The sequence below is a fragment of the Sphaeramia orbicularis genome, chromosome 11 (genome assembly GCF_902148855.1).
Source record: "Sphaeramia orbicularis chromosome 11, fSphaOr1.1, whole genome shotgun sequence".
NCBI classification, from domain to species: domain Eukaryota; kingdom Metazoa; phylum Chordata; class Actinopteri; order Kurtiformes; family Apogonidae; genus Sphaeramia; species Sphaeramia orbicularis.
The window spans coordinates 10,827,414-10,845,316 of record NC_043967.1 but is presented as its reverse complement, the minus strand read 5'-3'; the positions used below and the strand labels follow the sequence as shown (position 1 = coordinate 10,845,316).

Sequence of the window (17,903 nt, the reverse complement as noted above, 5' to 3'; positions counted from 1 at the left end):
TAACACATTTTAAATATCAGATATCCCCATTTCAAAGCAGCATCAAAAAATTAACACTGAAACACAAGATATGCAAATAAAACATTCACTGTAGTGTGTTGTGTGTGCAAGATACTCTATCCACATTGTGTTATGAATGAGGCCATGTTAGATCACAGCTGGCTCAGCAAGTGCTTTTTTCCACAGATATGAGTGGGTGAATATGTCATCTCATGTAGTGTGTAATGGCGCGTAAGGTGTAAAGGAGGGCTGCCTGCAGACGGGCTTCCATCACGATAAGGTTTGCATGAACCTGGTGGGGAAAAACAAAGCATCAGTGGAGCTGTTAAGCAACATGGTTTTTTAAAGCCCTATCTGTAGTGCTTCCTTCTCTAATGACATTTAATAATACAGGAAAAAGAGAGGACATACTAAAATGTCAAGTGATTCATCCTGTCTGACTGAACGGGCCACATCAGGTGCATGTCTGAACCTTTTCGTACCTTTTCAGAGTGTCTGAAGTGCCTCCAGAAGGCGTGGTAAATACGGGCTGTGGTCTGTTCAGGGTGACAGGCCATGGTCTTAACGAACACCTTCAGAGCGCGCTCCAATAACACATTCACACTGCCATAGTCGTAATCATCATATCTGCACGAAACCAACAGCAAACAGTTATCAAACAGTGTTCACAAAAACCTGAACATGAGACTGCTCACAAAGTGTGACACTGACCGTATCCCGTAGAGGCAGTGGATGTAGTTCCACAGGGCTTTTCTCAGAGTGTGAGTGTCCACGCCTTCATGCATGGCCATCCTGTGGTAGGTCAAATTGCTCACAACCTGCAAAATAACCATGAAGTCCCCCATCTGTCAAATAAGCCCTAGAACATAATTTATTAAAAGCCTGACAAAGATGCCAGCATCAAAACTGACAGCCCTCTCTCTTCTGTTGACAGCTCTCTCACTCTGAGGCATATCCACATGTACTATTATTAATCCCCTTCACTCGCTTATGCCATAGAATGTTATGCATTTTACATATTGTGTTAGCCTCATACCATAACTGCCTAAGTCAAGTCAGCCAAATTGTGATATCTGCATAACTTTACTCTCCTAATACTGCTGCTTCGTTTTATGCAGATATCACAATTTGTTCAAAAATATGACATAGGAAGTTATGCTATGAGGCTAACCATATGTAGTTATTGTGTGACCAGTGTATGTTTTCATCCCCACTGTTACTTTAATCACTGCTACATATGTATTCACCCCTGAAGCCTTTTGTCTGAATCAAACTGTAGTGTGTTTTCTCCTTTGGTACATTATGTTTGGGCAAGTGGGATCACAATAGAGACCCTCATGTACCCACCAAAACCACCCCACTGAGACTAAACAGAGGCGATCTCAGTCCATTCCCAAACAAACTCTAGAGCAGTTTGTTTGTGGTGGGAACCTTGATCCCACCGAGCTATCAGATGTATTCATGTTTGAGCTAAAGGGCTCCTGTAGCCAGTGTTGCTTTGCATAAAATAGAACTTACCTGGAACTTCTCATCCAAGAGTTGGCCCATGTCTGGCAGTAGTCTGTTAACTAGAGAGTAGCCGTGGTCCTCCCATGAATAGTCCTACACATATAACACACAGTTACATAAACCCAAGGACAGCAAACAGCCAACAGGTAGTGTACACAAGCAAAAAGCACAAATAAAGGTTATGTAGTGGTTTATCTGCAACACATAATCAACAGGAACAATCAACATGCTCTGAAGTACCTGGGCTCTCATTGTGGGTGGTGCTTGCTCCCCTCTAGGAGCAAAGTCCTCGTATCTGAACTCTGGATCCTCCACCAGGCGCAGCACCAGGTCAGGTGGGGCTCCCCGCACAACCGCTAGTTAAACACGAAAAAGAGGAGAAGTAAACAGCTGTGAATCAGGTGAATGACAGGGCGATGTATGGATAAACAAGTCTTTGTACCTGTGGGAATGCTTTCACTCCTCTCCCTCTCGAAGCGGGTAACCATCTCCTCCTGTGTGCATTCCTCCTCCTCCTGCTGCTGCTGCAGCTCCACCATCCTCCTCATCAACACCTCCACCTCCATCGCTCCGTCAACCAACTGACAGAAAAACACAGTGGAGGGCTTTGTTCATTCACAGTAACCCCACAAAGTTATGCAATGTCTACTACTGACATTAAACCAGCTTTGACAGGAAGGACCAAAAATGTTTCTTTTTGATTTTGTCCTCTTAAAGGGTCAGTTAATAACATATATATCTTTTTTTTTTTTTTTAAATCTTGCATCAAAAAAAAAAAAAAAAAAAAGATAGGACCCAAGGCCATATAGATCACCTCTATCAAGAATTAACAACAACTTGAATTTGTGGGGTTGTCAGGTTCTGTCACTATGTTAGAGTCCTGTGGTCTTGATGCAGGAGATCAATCTTCTAATAGAAGTGGGTGGTACTTTTACTGGATGAGAACTCAACAAAGTAAATGAAAGTCCATATATGACATCTAATAGTAACTAGATTAATATCCCTACCCATTTCCATGTTATAAATCATTAAAATATGGCCCATTAAAATTAACAGCAAATTTTTTTATAGTTCAAAAATTTGTCAAAAATCCAAAAAGCAAAATTTCTCAAAACTGTGAACAAACTTTGCAGACATTGTCCCAAGGAAGCAACATATAAAATCTGAAATGAGTCCGACCTGCAGTTTCGTCAGAGAAGATGTTTGAAGAAATTGTTAATGAAGATAATACCAGACACGGTGCCTTAACAATAACTTCTGGCCAGTCGGCAGATGAGCTAAAATTGCCAAATTTCGCAGAGACATTTTTATGTTTGCGTGAGACAATTTTTGCCTTTTTTGAAGACGACTTGAGACACAAAGGAAAGCGGAGACATTTTTTGGAAGTTTTGATGTAGTGAACAGTGTCATGTGACTGATCCCCAACATCTTCCTGCATATTCACATCAAGCATGAAATTACAACTGGTAACAAAACAGGTACTATGGACCCGTGAGATGGTCAAATTATTTCTTGGTCTCATCCACGAGAAAAACAAAACACACAGCCATTTTACTTATTCTAGTTGTTTATTAGCCATGTGTAATGGAGCCTTTACCCAAACCATCTAACAACACTACACATTGTAGTTTATTGGCTCAAAACCTGTTTATGGAATTGCATTTTCTTGTTTTTTTTTTCCTTTTTTGCTACTTTAAGGTTTTCTCCCAATTTTGACGGCTACTCTCATGCACTACTGTCAGTTTGGTAGTGGACATACACCACAAATATAACTTTCTAGTACATTCTGTTGATATGTTTCTCTTAGTACCTATAGTTCATTCATAAATTTCAATCTTACAAACTTCCCCTTTAGTAATCCATTGTCATCACCAAGTCCTTCCAAATAAAAAAAAGGTACTTTTCAGTGATTTTAGCTGAGCTTTAGTGAGGTTGTCCTTTGACAGCAGAAGACCCAAGTAGTTTCTTGAGCAGTGGAAAACACTGGAAAAAATGTCAAATGTTTTCTATTCCAGTAACTTGGACAAAAGGCACCAATCTAACATATCATGATGAATTGTAACAGGTTTGATAAGAATGTTTTTCAGTTCTGCTTCGGAAAATAAGAGGTCACGAGGACAGATGTGCTGATGGTAATAAATGCCTGCCTTATTTATTTAGACGGGATAAAAGCAACAGCTGGACTCACCTCTTGCCGGCCGTCCTCATGAGCAGGACTATGAGGACTACGGGGAAAGTGACTGGGTGAAGGAGGTTGGAAGGTAAATCCCCCGAGATGATCCGGTTCTGGATTGAGACCGCAGCCCCACACGAAGGAGCAGAGTGAGTGGGCGTGTGCCATCAGCACAACAGCATGGATAAGTTCAGCTAATGACCAGCGCGGGACAGCTCCGGGATACACCAGCTCCTATGGGGGGGACGACATCATGTAAAGACCGCCACTAACCGTTTTAGTGGTGGCTGTTACGATACCCTGCCGCCAGTGTGGCTAAGGGTAAAAACTAAAAATTTGGTGTGTGATATTCAGTAATGCACTTTAATGCTAGACTCGCTGTAAAATGGTGGACGTAAAAACGACTCACTGATCCCTTCAGTCTAAGGTGGTGAAGAAACTAAAGTCATTTTCATGTGATTAAACTTATAATAAAAATGGAACTATGAATATTATATTCCATTTCTGTAATTAGATCCTCATAAATCTTACACACTCGACCTTTCAAGAGTCACAAAAAAAGTTTTCAGCCACACCTCGTAGCTTCTCTCAGAGTATGCAGTTACGCTCTCATGAAGCAACTAAACCATCTCCATGGCAACTGGGGAAAATCCTTTGATAGAATAAAGTCAGAAAACGTAGCTAAAGAACACCACGCAATATATATTCACATATGAAACCTAACGCAGACATTATGAAGGCAGTGTATGGGCATTTATTGCACATTTGATGTTTCAGTAGTGTATTGATACTTGCTCATGTTGTTTTCTACACTGTGTTTTGGAGTAAAAAGTAAAAATACACTAAACCTTGTGTATTAAACGTGATTATCTGATGTGATTTTAGGACCGATAAAAAGAGCAGCAGAGTGCGATACAGTGAGAGTGTGTGAGTGGGTGTTGTGTCTGACCTGGATGTGCTGTTGTGTGATGAGCCAGGGTCTGTGTGCCAGCAGCTTGTTGAGTGTTTGCAGGCTGCGGAGTTTGGTGGGAGCGTGCTCCAGACCGTTGAGCCAGCTCTCCTCCCCCCCAGCCTCCAGGAAACCAGTGCTGTGCTGCTGTACCACATATGAACAGTGGTGTCGAGCCGCAGCCTGGAAAAAATATCAGGACCGTTTGAGGTTAATGTAATGGAACGGATGACTGAAAAAAAAAAAACAAATGCACTATGCATTATACCTGTTCTTACTCATAAATATCAACAGCTCAAAGGTTAAAACGCCACAACTGAACTTTTCTGGATCATTTTTATTTAGATGAATGGTATTTCTGAGTGGAAGTGCAATTGAAAGTGTCCTGATGAGTGATGCGTCATTAAATGTTTATGGGAAGATCACGGTCTTTGGCTGACCTGTTAGATCCTCAGTGCGATTCAGGGTAACTGGATATCCCTCAACAGGAAATGAGCCGCCAAGTCCATTCACTACTGTCATTTTGCTCATAAAGATTACTTATGTTTTTCTGTTTGATTCCAACAACACTGCGGTGTGACTTTTTAGTTCCATCTTAGATCAATAATGGTCTCTTACTTTCAAGTTAGTATTTTTCTTGTCACAGGCATTTTGCGTCCTCATCTGACAGAAAATAGTGGACAGATTACAAACAATGGTAGAGAGATAGAGAATGCTCAGTGGTGTGTGATGGTCATATAACCTCCTGAGTTTTATTTTGGTGTCCATGCCTCTACCATGTGTCCATACCATGAGACCCTGGTAGAGGCACAGCTCAAGGCTCACTGTAGCAACATGTTAACTAGGCAATACCAGTGATGGCTTTTTAAGCGTCAGATAAGCATTAAATGGCATTAACTTCTTCCCAAATGATTAGATCATAATTGTTCAGCACTAAGCCCATCTGTTCACAGTGGCATTAAAATGCATCTCCAAAGTTGTTTCAAGTAATCATTTGTGATCAGCTCTCCCTTTCCCATTCTATATCCAAATAAATACACTCATCTATAGCATCATCTCAGCTTTTCTTTGCACATGTAGTTATATGTACAGGGAACGTGTAATATATCTTTGTGGGATTTCTGGAAGTACATATGTCCTTAAACACTATCAGGAGTTTGACATAAAAGGATGATGTCATCAGAGTAGGCAGTCCATCAATCTCTCCCAGGATGCATTCCTGTTAAGGCTATAGAGACATGTCCTAGATCACCTCCTGATGTATCCTGAGTGATCAGACATGAATGTGTCCTTAATGTGTCCTGTGTTCACACCTTGCATTAGAGCTGTCCACTTGCAATGTGATCACACAGGACGCATGTTACAGCTGCAGGACCTCCAGTCCCCTGTCAGTCCAAGTAAAATGACTAAATATAAATGTAAAGGGCCTGATGTTGTGTCAAATGGAAACGTGAAGCCAAGCCCTGTGTCAAAGCAGAGGCAAGAGCAGGAGAATCACTTTCAGACTGCATCTGGTGGATTCTGATCAGCTGTCAAATAGCTCTGAGAGTGAACGAAAATCACAAACTTTTGACTTGAAAAATATTTTCAATTGATGAAATTAAACCATATTGATGGTCATTATCAAAGAGAAACACAATGTAGAAACTTGCAATGTGGACTAGGGCTGCATATTGGAAAAAACTGGCATTGCTATTTTTTTTAAAACCCTGCGATATATATTGCGATACGATAAAATACTCAGGAGGATATAATAGCTGTGTGATGACAACGTAAGTGCTCAAACAAATTAGTTGCGTTTCCTCTCGTTGTGGCAACAGGTGTAAGGCACTGTCAACACAAAACACATGTTTCATTATCATCCTTCTTGTAGCTGAAATAATTCCCGATAACTGATGTTGCTTTTCTTTTTGGCACCAAGCCTTCGTTTTCAGTGATTTTCTCTTGTTTGTTGCTCATTTTTCAATGTTGTTACCAGCGACTTACTCCACGTGCAGGGGTGTGGTCTGGTTCAGCAAACTGATTAAGAATGTTTGTGATTGGTGGATCGCTGTGCGTAGTGTGTGTCAGGTACCCAGGATGAAATTAGATGAGAACACATTGAGTTCATTTGCCTCCTACATTGCAGGACCTGCGATGTGACTACTGTGCACACGCACATTGTGATGACGATGCTCAAACAATATATTGTGCTGCTCTAATGTGGACACAAAGATGAGTAACCCACAGTGCAGCAAGGTAGCATAATGTTCAGGTGAGGTAAGGAATGTGTCCCACATGTAACATCAGCTGGTGTAACTAGAGGGGCATCCTAGCACACATAACAAGGCCATACACTCCTGTCATGTTTTGTTGATTTATCTGTCAGCAGGATTTTTTTTTCATATCCTCTAATGTACCTAGAGTCAATATGCTGGTGGAATGCACCTTCACACAAGCCAATGTAGTGAAGTAAAGGAACAGACACCTTCACTTCAGTCAGTGAGGAGCATCGTTCTCTTTTCATTCATTTTATTGAACATTTTGCTGTTTCTTTTTTTTGTGTATCTGTTGGTCAGAGTCAGGGGTTCATTTATGGTACCAGCCTGATAAAAGAAGACTTCAGAAAGTTTTCTTACCATGACAGCAATGTAATGTCTCCAGTGGCGGGGCAGTGGGCCATCCATCTCCAACAAAGCATGCTGGGTCCTGAGAAAGCAGCTGAGGTAAGCAGGGTGCAGGGCCATGACCATGGTGATGTGGTCCACTCGACCCAGTGAAAGAAAGGATTCGATCAGAATATCCTGATCCAGCCCTTCTTTTAAAATCTAAAAATAAAGACCAAAACACAACACAGGGTCAAATGTGACAGTACTTTTACAGTAAACTTAACCTTTGTTAGAATATCAATGTGCTCTTGACACTTATTCTTAAAAACAGGAAACTAGTGATCATTTTAAGACTTTGCTCCAATGTAATTTACGGTTACTTTGATATTACATTTTAGACATATTAATCAACTACTTTGACTTTGTTCAGTGATAGAGTTTTGTTCATTTAGGCATTTAATCAGTTATCCAGATTCTAAACAAGTGTGAGAGTTGACATGACTATAAATTGGTTATCATCTTTTTGCCAGTTTCAAAGTATTGTGACTACATTGGCCTGGATTAAAAATTTAATTCAATCCATTTTCTTTGACCTGATGTGAGTAAAAGCTCAGACGTAGCGAGAGAAAGAGTGAGCTGTACACCAAATGAGTTGGAGGATTAGCAAAAGCAAGTTTCACTTAAACACAGAGCAAAGATAAAAAAAAAACCATAAGAGGGATTACCAAGACTCAAAAACAGTTGTACATTGTGCCCTCTTTTGATGACATGTTTAACTACAATGGGTCTGCTGAAACCTGGCGGAAACAAGGACCTGCTGTCTGACTGGTACTAAAACGTTCACAGGATACAGACAAGAAGCATTTCAAGAACCAGAGATAATTGGATGGAATAAAAATCTATGCAGAGCTGAACAGGACTCCCATTTGTACAACGGAAAGCTTGAAATGAGTCACATTTACTGTTACCTCTCCTGATGACATGAGGCAACAGGCACTGTGGTGTTGCAGCAGACGATCAGTCTTACCAACATAACAAAATATCTGAGCAAATAAGGAAGCACTGTAGTCCTATTTAAAGAATGTACACCCAAATACCTACCCAAAATCATCAACTGTTACTAGCCATAAAAAACTCTATTAAGGTATTTTTATTATTAAAGATGGGTATGTATATTGACAACTGGCACAAGCCCATATGCCCTAATTTTACTGTCAAATCACTATGCATGTATGTATATATAGTTTACAAGTTTTCAGGGTTAGAAGGAAAACCAGTTCATGCTGTAGATGTGGAACTGTGCCTCAGGTGATTTACAAATTTAAAAAAAAGCACTTCCTGTTCTTACCTTTGCCCCAATGAGGGCATTACATTTGTGTATTGGTCTGTCTGTCCATGCTTGTAAATCAAAATCTACAGTACATTTTGACTTGAAAAATCCACATCCTGGCCCTCCTCGAATGTGGTCCAGATCTGAACTCTAGATTTTTTTCTCCACCATTGGGAGCTAGAATGACATTTTTGCCTTTTTCTCAGAAATTAAGGCAGTTATTCCTCTCAAAATCTCCCACATTTAATGGGCTTTTACATTTGGTCTGAAAATAAGACTAACAGTATTGGTACCCACACCACCACAATTAACTTAGACAGAGCTGACAACAGAATCATGATTCCAAATCTTGGGAGTAGGCCCTGTGTTTCACTGGTCAAGGAATTAATATTTTACCATGCAATATTTTTGCATTACAACATGGTGTATATGGTCTGTAATCTGTCCCGTTTCCCATTAACACAACATTTTCACACAAGTCCATTTCAGACAGTTTGAAAGTATATGTGTTACTCAATCATTTTCACAATAAAGACCTATAATATCTGTAAAAAAAAAAAAAAAAAAAAAAAAAAAAAAAGGATTCTTTTAAGCATTAAACGCACCTCTTTAGCAGGAATAAAGGCGCTGGGACCTGAGGCCAGAGCCCGTGGTACTTCAACACCTTGTTCCTGGTGAAGGACAAAACAAGTAAGTATGCAATGAAAAGTGCAAACAACAACATAAAAAAAGAGATCTCACTCTATAAAAAACAGGAAAATAAAGATTACAATATAGGTTAAAAAAAAAAAAGTTTGATTAGAACATTGAAAATTGCTTTAAGGAAACATGTCAAATGGACAGTTGCAGCTTCTTTCCTGGGTTCCACAGACTGGAGCAGCTGGAATGTAACTGGAGAGCTCGGTTTCATAAGCAGATCATAAACTATCAGCACAAACTCAACTCACCGACATTATCGCAACACCAGCGGCAGATTACCGCCGCTTGTTATGTTTGTGGTTTTCTTTTAAAAAGGTCATCCAAGTTGACAAAGGAATAACTAACTGGAACTAACTGTGTGTTATTTCTAGAAGCCGCAGCGGCCTGTGACGGGGACCGTGGGGTGCGTCTGGGCTTTTTCAGGGCACCGAAAGGGGGCGTGTCCGGCCCGCTTGTTTATGCACTCCCCGGCAGTCTTGCATCACCTCCTACAGTTCAACGTCTGATGAAATACTCAGCAACCTCACCTGATAGAAAAAAGGCTAATCAGCTGATAACTGAGGCTGATCAGCTGTGATGAACCGGCGCTAATTATCAATCATTCACCTCATGGTGAAGTTTAATAAAGAAAGTAAAGAAAGAACAGGTATTACGAAAACGAAAGTTACTAAATAAAACAAACTCCCGATCCTCTTATCAACACATCTCTTGTTGGAAAGCCCCACTTGTTTTTGGTTTGTACTGAGTCTCTTCAGTTTATGTGACTCCACACCCAGTAGTAATGTTACCTGTGCAGTCCGCAGCAGCTCGGTCGCCTTTCCCCGAACCTCCTGCAAAGGACACGACTGTGACAGCCGGAGAAGGTGCAGCAGCATTTGTCTACCGAGCCGTGCCGAACCAGGACGGTCCAGTCCCAAACGCATCAGAACCTCCTGGCTCAGCTCCTCCAGAGCCGCCGCTCGCTCGTCCTCGTCTCTGCTGCACAGCCGGGCTAAGCTTTTGGCTGTCGGGACCACATCGGTCTCTGACTCCGACCGGTGGCGACATGAGTAGCCTCCGGAGCCTGCCGCACACTCCGCCGGTGTGTTCTGTCCGTTAGGCTGGCAGGTGAAGCCCGCAGCAGCAGAGTCACTGGCCATCTGGTGTGGAGGTCCTGCAGCACCACTGAAACCTGGAGCTTTAGAAGCGCCCCGGTTAAGAGTTCACTACTGCTAGCTACTGTTAGCTGACGTATTAACCTGTCCGTTAGCTAAATAAAGACGTTAATTTTCCAAACAGGCAAATAATACTTCAGGTATCAGCCAGCTGCCCTTGTTTATTGCGCTGTCATCTATGCCACAAATCATTAACAGCGACGGACTAGCCTCAAGTTTGATCGGGTCTTCCCCTGGTCATAACCGGCTCGGTGCACATACACACATACACACGGCTAAGCTAGCCTAGCTGCACTTAGCAGATGCTCCAAACTGTTTGAACAACGTATTTGACGGTGACTGCAGGTTAAAAAAAAAACGCCTCAAGACACCGAATTGAGTCTCAACTAGACTTCGTGACCAGCGTAAACACTAACCCGAGTTTAAAAACGACTTTGTCAGAAGCACCGAGAAGTGGCGTTAGTTGTTTTAGTAGCTGGTTTGGCTCAGTTGCTTTCTCCTCATCTGTGACGTCACAGTGACGTACTTAAAGCTGAGGACTAATGAAGCGCAGGTTGCATGAATTACCATCACATTTTAGCAGTTTTTATAAATAACGGAGGAATATCGGAGTCATATTAACTAAAAACCGAAAGTCCGAGTATATTACAGGAATTTTATCGGTCTTAAATTCAGTCTTGAAGGGGTGGTGCGTTTAAGCAGCTGGTAATTTTGACAACTCTAATAAGATCATGCTTTATTAAAAACAGCTGTCGTAAATTGTGACGAGCATACATGTCTGACTCTTTTTCTTGAAATGTCACTGTATTCTTGCAATACTATGACTATTTTTTATCCTTAGGGTTGTCTCTGATATGTCTTTGTAAATGTATGTATAATTTCGACATTTCTAGGGGATAACTCAAGCAGCCCACACAATTTAACTATCGTATTAACAGCATTTTGTAGAACATAACCTTAGATATTAATCATACTACTACTGTAGGTTTACTAATTGTTGGTTTGCTATGTAAACCTAAACTTTTCCTGGTAGGTCAGTGATATTTAATATTTCTAATGATGTACCACATATCACATGAAGCTGTGGCTGAATGTTTTTGTCTGTCCATTATTGTACACAATCAAATCATTGTGACCGATTCACGTACAAATACCCATTAAAAAGTCTAAACCTAATCCATTATCTTTAAATGTCCACATTTCTCCAAATTTAAAGTACTCCATTTTATAGAACAGAAAACAAGTCAGTATCAGCTGAATGCTTCTTAGGTAATATGATTAAATAGAGAATAATATTTATCTACGAAAACATTACTCGTTTTCAATTCATGTGTTGCCAATAAACTCTAAAACTGTGGTAGCCATCATTTGTGGCTCTAAGATTACTACTGATTACTGTTGATACTGTTTTCTGCAGAATTAGAATAAATTGTAGGCTTGTGTGGATCTGCAGGTCTGTCATTGTCAACAGCAAAATTTGTCTGTGTATGATTTTTTTATGTTAATTTGGCATACAATAGTTCAACAATTTCACTTCCTCAATTATCTTTATTTAGGAAAATATGGTATACCCTTATTATCAGACAAATATCTTACATTAATTTACTTGTAACATATATACTGTATATACCCCATTTAATATCAGATACCTTTGAGTTGGGGGAAGAAGAGCTGAAGCCCTCAGCTAGAAGAGAGGGAAATGTGACAGTGACAGAAAAACAAGTAAAGGTGATGTGCAGCTCCATTTCACATCTTGACAAGACACACAGACTCTGGGGGTTGGCAAGTTTCGACATTGTGTGCACAGGCAGCAACAACAACAACAACAAAAATAAAAGCTTTTAGTGTACCGTCACCGTTTCCCTATGAGGGAAGACTTTTATTAACAAACACACAGGCTGGCTATGGAGGATGACCTTCGGAGCGCACGCACACAAACACACATAAAGGCGTGGTCCCCATGACAACCAGGCCCTTCATGTCTCTGGAGACCAAGAGGCGGAAGAGGTAAGATCAGAAGAGGAGAGGTGGTTCTGGGAGAGCTCGGGCTACAAGCAGAGGTCAGGGTGCACGCACACATGGGTTCATCTTCAGTATTTTATAGGAAGTAAAAAATTGTTTGTGTGTGCGTGGGTGTGCATATGTGTAGGTATGAGTGGGATGTGAGTCCTTAGACGATTTTGTTCTCCAGCAAAGCGATCCTCTTCGACATACTCTCTAGTGAGACATTTGTTAAGGAGAGCAACAGTAAGACTGAAAACATGACAGCATCATCAAACACTCCCACTCTCCCAACATTACACACTGTGACCTGTTGTGTCACTTGTCATAAAGGATATATTTTTTTGTTAGGGCCTGTAGGGCATCTTCTACTTTCTTTTGGAACTTTACAAGAGAGTCGCATTCGCATGGGTCCTCCTCTGTTTGAAAAGAAAACACAAGTTCAGGTGATAATAATGAGTAGTACTCATAGTCAAATAACTAATGATGAAACTACTATTGCATGAATAATTTACTGTACTTACATTATTGTCCTTATGCATGTGTTTGTTTTTATAATCTAAAAGTCCATCTAGGGATATCCACTGCAAATTAGCTTAGCTATAAATGTGTTCGTGTGTGGCATCAGTCTGTGCTACATAATTATCCCTTCAGAAATAAACATTAAATCAATAAATTGAATGGGTTTGTGGCACCTTGACAGATGTTAATCTGCAGCTTCTTAGCAATCTGGGTCATAGTCTTAAAGTCAGCTGTGTAGAAGTAGTGCTCTCCAGTCGGCTCAGACGCGATCTCTTTCAGCTCATCCTCCACTGCGTTGCCCACTCCCACAGCATACATTTTGAACCCTGAAACATTACATAGAGAGATTTGTATTACTCTGATATACATTGTGTATTTGTTTATTTAGGAGACTCATTAACTGAATGCTAGAGCAGGTCCTCACATACAATCACTACCACGCAACATGATGAACATTAATTACCTTAATGAATATATATATATTCATAGTGACAACAATTCAACAGTGTACATACATTTAGATAAAATACTGATTAAACATGAATACGTAGACATTTTAAAATATACTAATTATTATTGTATTGTATGGAACTACTGTGGCACACACCTGTACTATCCACTCCTCAGTCTATCATCTGCACACTAATAAAACCCTCTGCTGTTCCTCTTTAAGGATGATTTATGTTATATTAGGCAAAAATAAAGGGCAAATTTATTGCAGCTTGTCATGGTTTTTAATTGACAGTTTTAATTTTGCTGAACTTATTTACCCTATATTACAGTGGCCTACTATAACAGTCCGTACCGTGCTCCTTGGCCTTCTTGGCGGCGTCTCCGATGTAGTCCTGGCTGCGTCCGTCAGTGAACACGATGCCCACCTTGGTGACTCCGGGTCGGGCTCCCTGACCAGGGCCAAAGCTGTTGTCTGTCAGGTAGCGGAGGGCCTGGCCAGTCATGGTTCCTCTCTCCATGTAGGCCATCTTCTTAACAGCGTCCTTCAGATCTTTCTTGTTGTTGTAGCGGCCCAGGGGGAACTCCTGTGTGGAGGCCGAGGGAAACATGGCATCAGTAAAGGAAAGAACCAAACTGTTGTTCTCATCATAGACCAAACCCACCCATACCTGTCTGACAGAGCTGGAGTACTGCACCAGTCCAACATGAGCTTTGCTGTCAGAAACATCCAGTTTGTCAATGATCTGGTTGATCCATTTCTTAACCAATTCAAAGTTCTCAGGACGAACACTCTTGGACCCATCGATCAGGAACACCACATCTGTGGCGGAGTTGCTGCAAGCTGTCGACATCAGACACAAATAAAATCAGTACATAGATGTGACAGAACACTCAACTTAGTTTACTGCTAACACCACCAAGAACAAAATCTGCACATCTGTGCGATCAAGGTGGTTGAGAACTAATGAATTACTTGAGCATGGTAACACACTGAAACATAAAGTTGACAAAGTTTGTCTTTTGTGAATGTTTTACCAACTTTTAGTGCTTTTTCTGACCTTTCAGAATCTGACCCCTGACAAATACATGTAAAAAAAAAACAATAAAACCCACACTGAAAGTAATACAAATGAAAATAAAACTAAGCCTTTTCAACAAATACAAACTAAACTACTAAACTAGACTAGAAAGCTTTAAAATATGATTTAAATTAAACTGAAATTGACACCAAAATGGTTAATCTCCTCCATCTTTAAGGGATACACAAGCACACACAGAAACACACACACTCACCACTGCAGCTGCGACCATCGTCCATGAGGGTAAAGCCATCTTTGCAGGCACACTTGAAAGATCCGGGAGAGCTGATGCATACCTGCTCACAGTCATGATCCCCAGTGGCGCACAGATCCGACACTGTGTATGTGTGTGCATGCAGAACACACACGTACACACAGTAGGAAATATGTGGGGGTGCGGACACGTACAAACACACACAATAGGGGGTGGGTGGTTGGGGTTAGGAGGAGAAAATAAAACTATGTCAGTTTGAAAACAGAAAATCTACCAGTGATTTTTAACGATCCACTGAGACCTGCTGACGCCGTGACATATTTATTGATTCCAACAGAAATTGAATATATGCAGATGAATCCAGTGGATCCTTAAAACAAACAGGTGGAAAAGATTGGAGTCGCCTCGAATAAACCTTTCTGTCTACATTGAAAGTGAGGCACAGGCTCGTCCAATAACAATCCAACACTGCTAACATGCAGCTCTGCCCTTGGACGGAGCATCTGCAGGGAAGAGCGGCTGCTGCAAAGTGAGTGACAGGCAGCAGCCGAAGCCACCGCAGACTGAGATCGCCGAAGGGCATTTCTAATTAGAGGTTTAATGATTGTGACTTATGGATCTGTAATTACAGAAAGATCAGTCACAGATTTTAAGAGTGACTGAAGAACAGGAGCACATTTCATTCCAAAAGTTGCTCCAGCTCTGATGTCCTCTGGAGATTTTAAAGAGGTTTGAGCAGCTGAATGAACATACGGTGATCTTTTTAAATAAAGCAGAGGACAAAAGGGAGGTAACAACTAACTGAAATGAAAAGAAGAAAGCCATGACACCTTACCCTCAGTATAGGGGGGCAGCTCTCTCCATGTGGATGAAGGCATACATGACATGTGACCCCACCCCCCAAGTATTGTCCTAATATTTCTCTTTCTGTGTTTTTCTGTCCCTATAGACTGATCCCTTTAATACATCACCCTCTCTTGCCCCTCATGACTCCTAAAACCAACCACCTCACCAACATCTTACCACAGAAGGCTTCCTGGAACTTCTTGGTCAGCTTCTCGATGACGCTGTAGCTCTCAACATAGTCCACGTGGTCGTCCAGGGGGTCACTGGCCATCTGTTTCAGGGTGCTCATGTCTACACGTCCCACACCAATGGCAAAGATCTCAATGCCTGCATCCCGAGCACGCTGAGCCACTTCCTTCACATTGTCCTGGGGGCGCCCATCCGTCACAATAATGGCAACCTGTGAGAAAAAGTGAAATAAAATAATGAGGAGAATTAACACATGTGGGCATGTTGTTCTTTTACTGTAAAAGTATGAGTCTGACCTTGCTAATCTCGTTGGATTTGCGAGCACCCTCAGCCTCACTGAAGGCCACATTCAGGGAGAACTGGATGGCCAGGCCGGTCATTGTTCCAGTGGAAAGAGGCTCAATCTTGGTTACAGCCTTAACGAGGCCGGCCTTGGTGCGGTGGGTCTTCAGAGACACCTACAGTTACATAACATGAAGGAACTCTATGAGAGACGATACCAGAGGGTTCAGTCAATGTTTACCGCTGCTCTCGTACCTCATTCTTCACACGGCTGGCGTAGTTAACAACTCCGACACGGGTGGCGTTGGGTCCAACATCTAGACCCTCGATGACCTTGGCCAAGAAGACCTTGACCTGTTCGAACTCTGAGGGTCGGACACTCCTGCTGCTGTCGATAATGAACACGAGGTCTGTGGGACGGGTTTTGCACAAACCTGCAGCTACAGGTGGAAAGGACAGGAAGAGGAAGTTTTAGGTAATCATATCTCATTAGTTTTGACCAAAAAGTGCAGATTTATGAAGGGTTTGTGGAGGTTGTAGGTGAAGGAGGGGAGAGAAGTGCAAAGGTAGGAGGAGCATGGGATGAAGGAGGCAGTTAGAGGTGCAGTACACACATATATATATATGTATATATATATATATATATATAAAACACACACACACAATAGACTGAGAAAGCCCAGACCACAAGCTATCCATATGAAAAAAAAAAGAGAGAGAAATATTGACGCAGAAAACTCAACTGAAATGGATTATGTCATTGAGCCTCTTAATGTCAGGAAACTATGTGTCTTAAATCAATGTTACTATAAAGTGGGCAGTTGGGATTTTTAGTAGAGGACACTGCTTTCACTTTTAAAGAAAACTTCCATCATCTGTGAAACCTCACTGATCTCCCTTCTCACCCTACACCTCTCTCGCCCACCCCTCAGTCTCCCCCCTCCCACTAGTTTCACCTTCTGTCATACTGGACCTAGTCAGTTAAACAGCAGGAAACTCAAATATGAACAAATTTGATTACTATTTAATCCATGACTGGACAGAGAAAAAACAAAATATACCTAGAAAAAAACTTTTGGCTATGAAATAATGTTTATCATCCATGGATTTTTTTTTTTTAATTCATTTTTCTTAGGTCCACACAAGCCTGGATTTTTTTTCTGTCTTGCATCACACCAATTCCATTTGCAAATCAAAGAAATACAAACTACTATTAACAAATCTGCATATGTCTAACATCACATATGATATTCACAACAGCCCTTCAATGAACTTCTATGAACAAATTCATTAGACAAAGAAAAGAACCAGTTTGGAAAATACACTTTTTCATGTAAAAACATGCTACAGCCATTCAACTCCTTTGATTTAGTTGCTTCTGGAAAACTTACTTCAATTATCCAAAACTTAATTCAGACAGATCAGACAAATAGAATGTGGGGGAAAAATCACGTAATAGGAATTGGAAAAAAAGTCCCTACCAACAGATACTGATGTTCAGAGTAGAAAATGTCTGATTATTGATTTTTTTTTTTTTTTCACATTTTAGAATGTTTGAAGATAAATACCGTGTTAGATCTAACCCTCACACCATTAACAGGCTCCGAGTCCTAATCCAGGTTAAGGATCAGTAATTAGGGTTAAAGGTCATAATACTTACCCATGGCAGCAGCTGTGCGGAGGTCTACGGTGGCATGAGCTCCGGTGAGGCTGAGCAGGAGCAGCAAGAACAGCGGCGGCGTAGGCGTCATAGTGACAGGCGACAGAGGGGGTGACGGCTAAACGCAAAAGGGGTCTGAGCGTGTCCGTGGACGGTCCCAGAGTGAGAAGCCAAAAAGGAGACAGAGCAGGCGAGGGCAAAGAAAAGGGGAGCTCCTGGTGGGCGATGGGGACAGCCACAAAGTGAGACTGAGTG

The 17,903-nt window shown here is 41.3% G+C and overlaps 2 protein-coding genes across 4 annotated transcripts; both read right to left on the bottom strand.

Annotated features, from left to right (window-relative positions):
- Window positions 1-181: 181 nt before the first annotated feature.
- On the bottom strand, window positions 182-10,923 carry sesn2 (sestrin 2). Of its 2 annotated transcripts, none has more exons than XM_030147292.1 (11): window positions 10,037-10,923; window positions 9,155-9,220; window positions 7,250-7,438; window positions 4,632-4,814; window positions 3,698-3,916; window positions 1,952-2,090; window positions 1,750-1,865; window positions 1,519-1,602; window positions 712-818; window positions 483-627; window positions 182-292 (listed from the first exon to the last, which is right to left on the bottom strand). In XM_030147292.1, the coding sequence occupies exons 1-11, from the start codon at window positions 10,385-10,387 to the stop codon at window positions 206-208; spliced, it is 1,686 nt and encodes a 561-aa protein (XP_030003152.1). In that variant the 5' UTR covers window positions 10,388-10,923; the 3' UTR covers window positions 182-205. The 2 variants fall into 2 exon arrangements, with proteins under 2 accessions (XP_030003152.1, XP_030003154.1); XM_030147294.1 differs by lacking the exon at window positions 10,037-10,923 and adding an exon at window positions 9,497-9,875.
- A 1,316-nt stretch (window positions 10,924-12,239) lies between these two features.
- matn1 (matrilin 1) lies at window positions 12,240-17,903 on the bottom strand. 2 transcript variants are annotated; one of them, XM_030147301.1, is made up of 10 exons: window positions 17,649-17,903; window positions 16,244-16,428; window positions 16,003-16,164; window positions 15,695-15,917; window positions 14,672-14,794; window positions 14,047-14,219; window positions 13,731-13,962; window positions 13,099-13,251; window positions 12,742-12,822; window positions 12,240-12,622 (listed from the first exon to the last, which is right to left on the bottom strand). In XM_030147301.1, exons 1-10 carry the CDS (start codon window positions 17,737-17,739, stop codon window positions 12,573-12,575), a joined length of 1,473 nt encoding a protein of 490 aa, XP_030003161.1. In that variant the 5' UTR covers window positions 17,740-17,903; the 3' UTR covers window positions 12,240-12,572. The 2 variants fall into 2 exon arrangements, with proteins under 2 accessions (XP_030003161.1, XP_030003162.1); XM_030147302.1 differs by lacking the exon at window positions 14,672-14,794.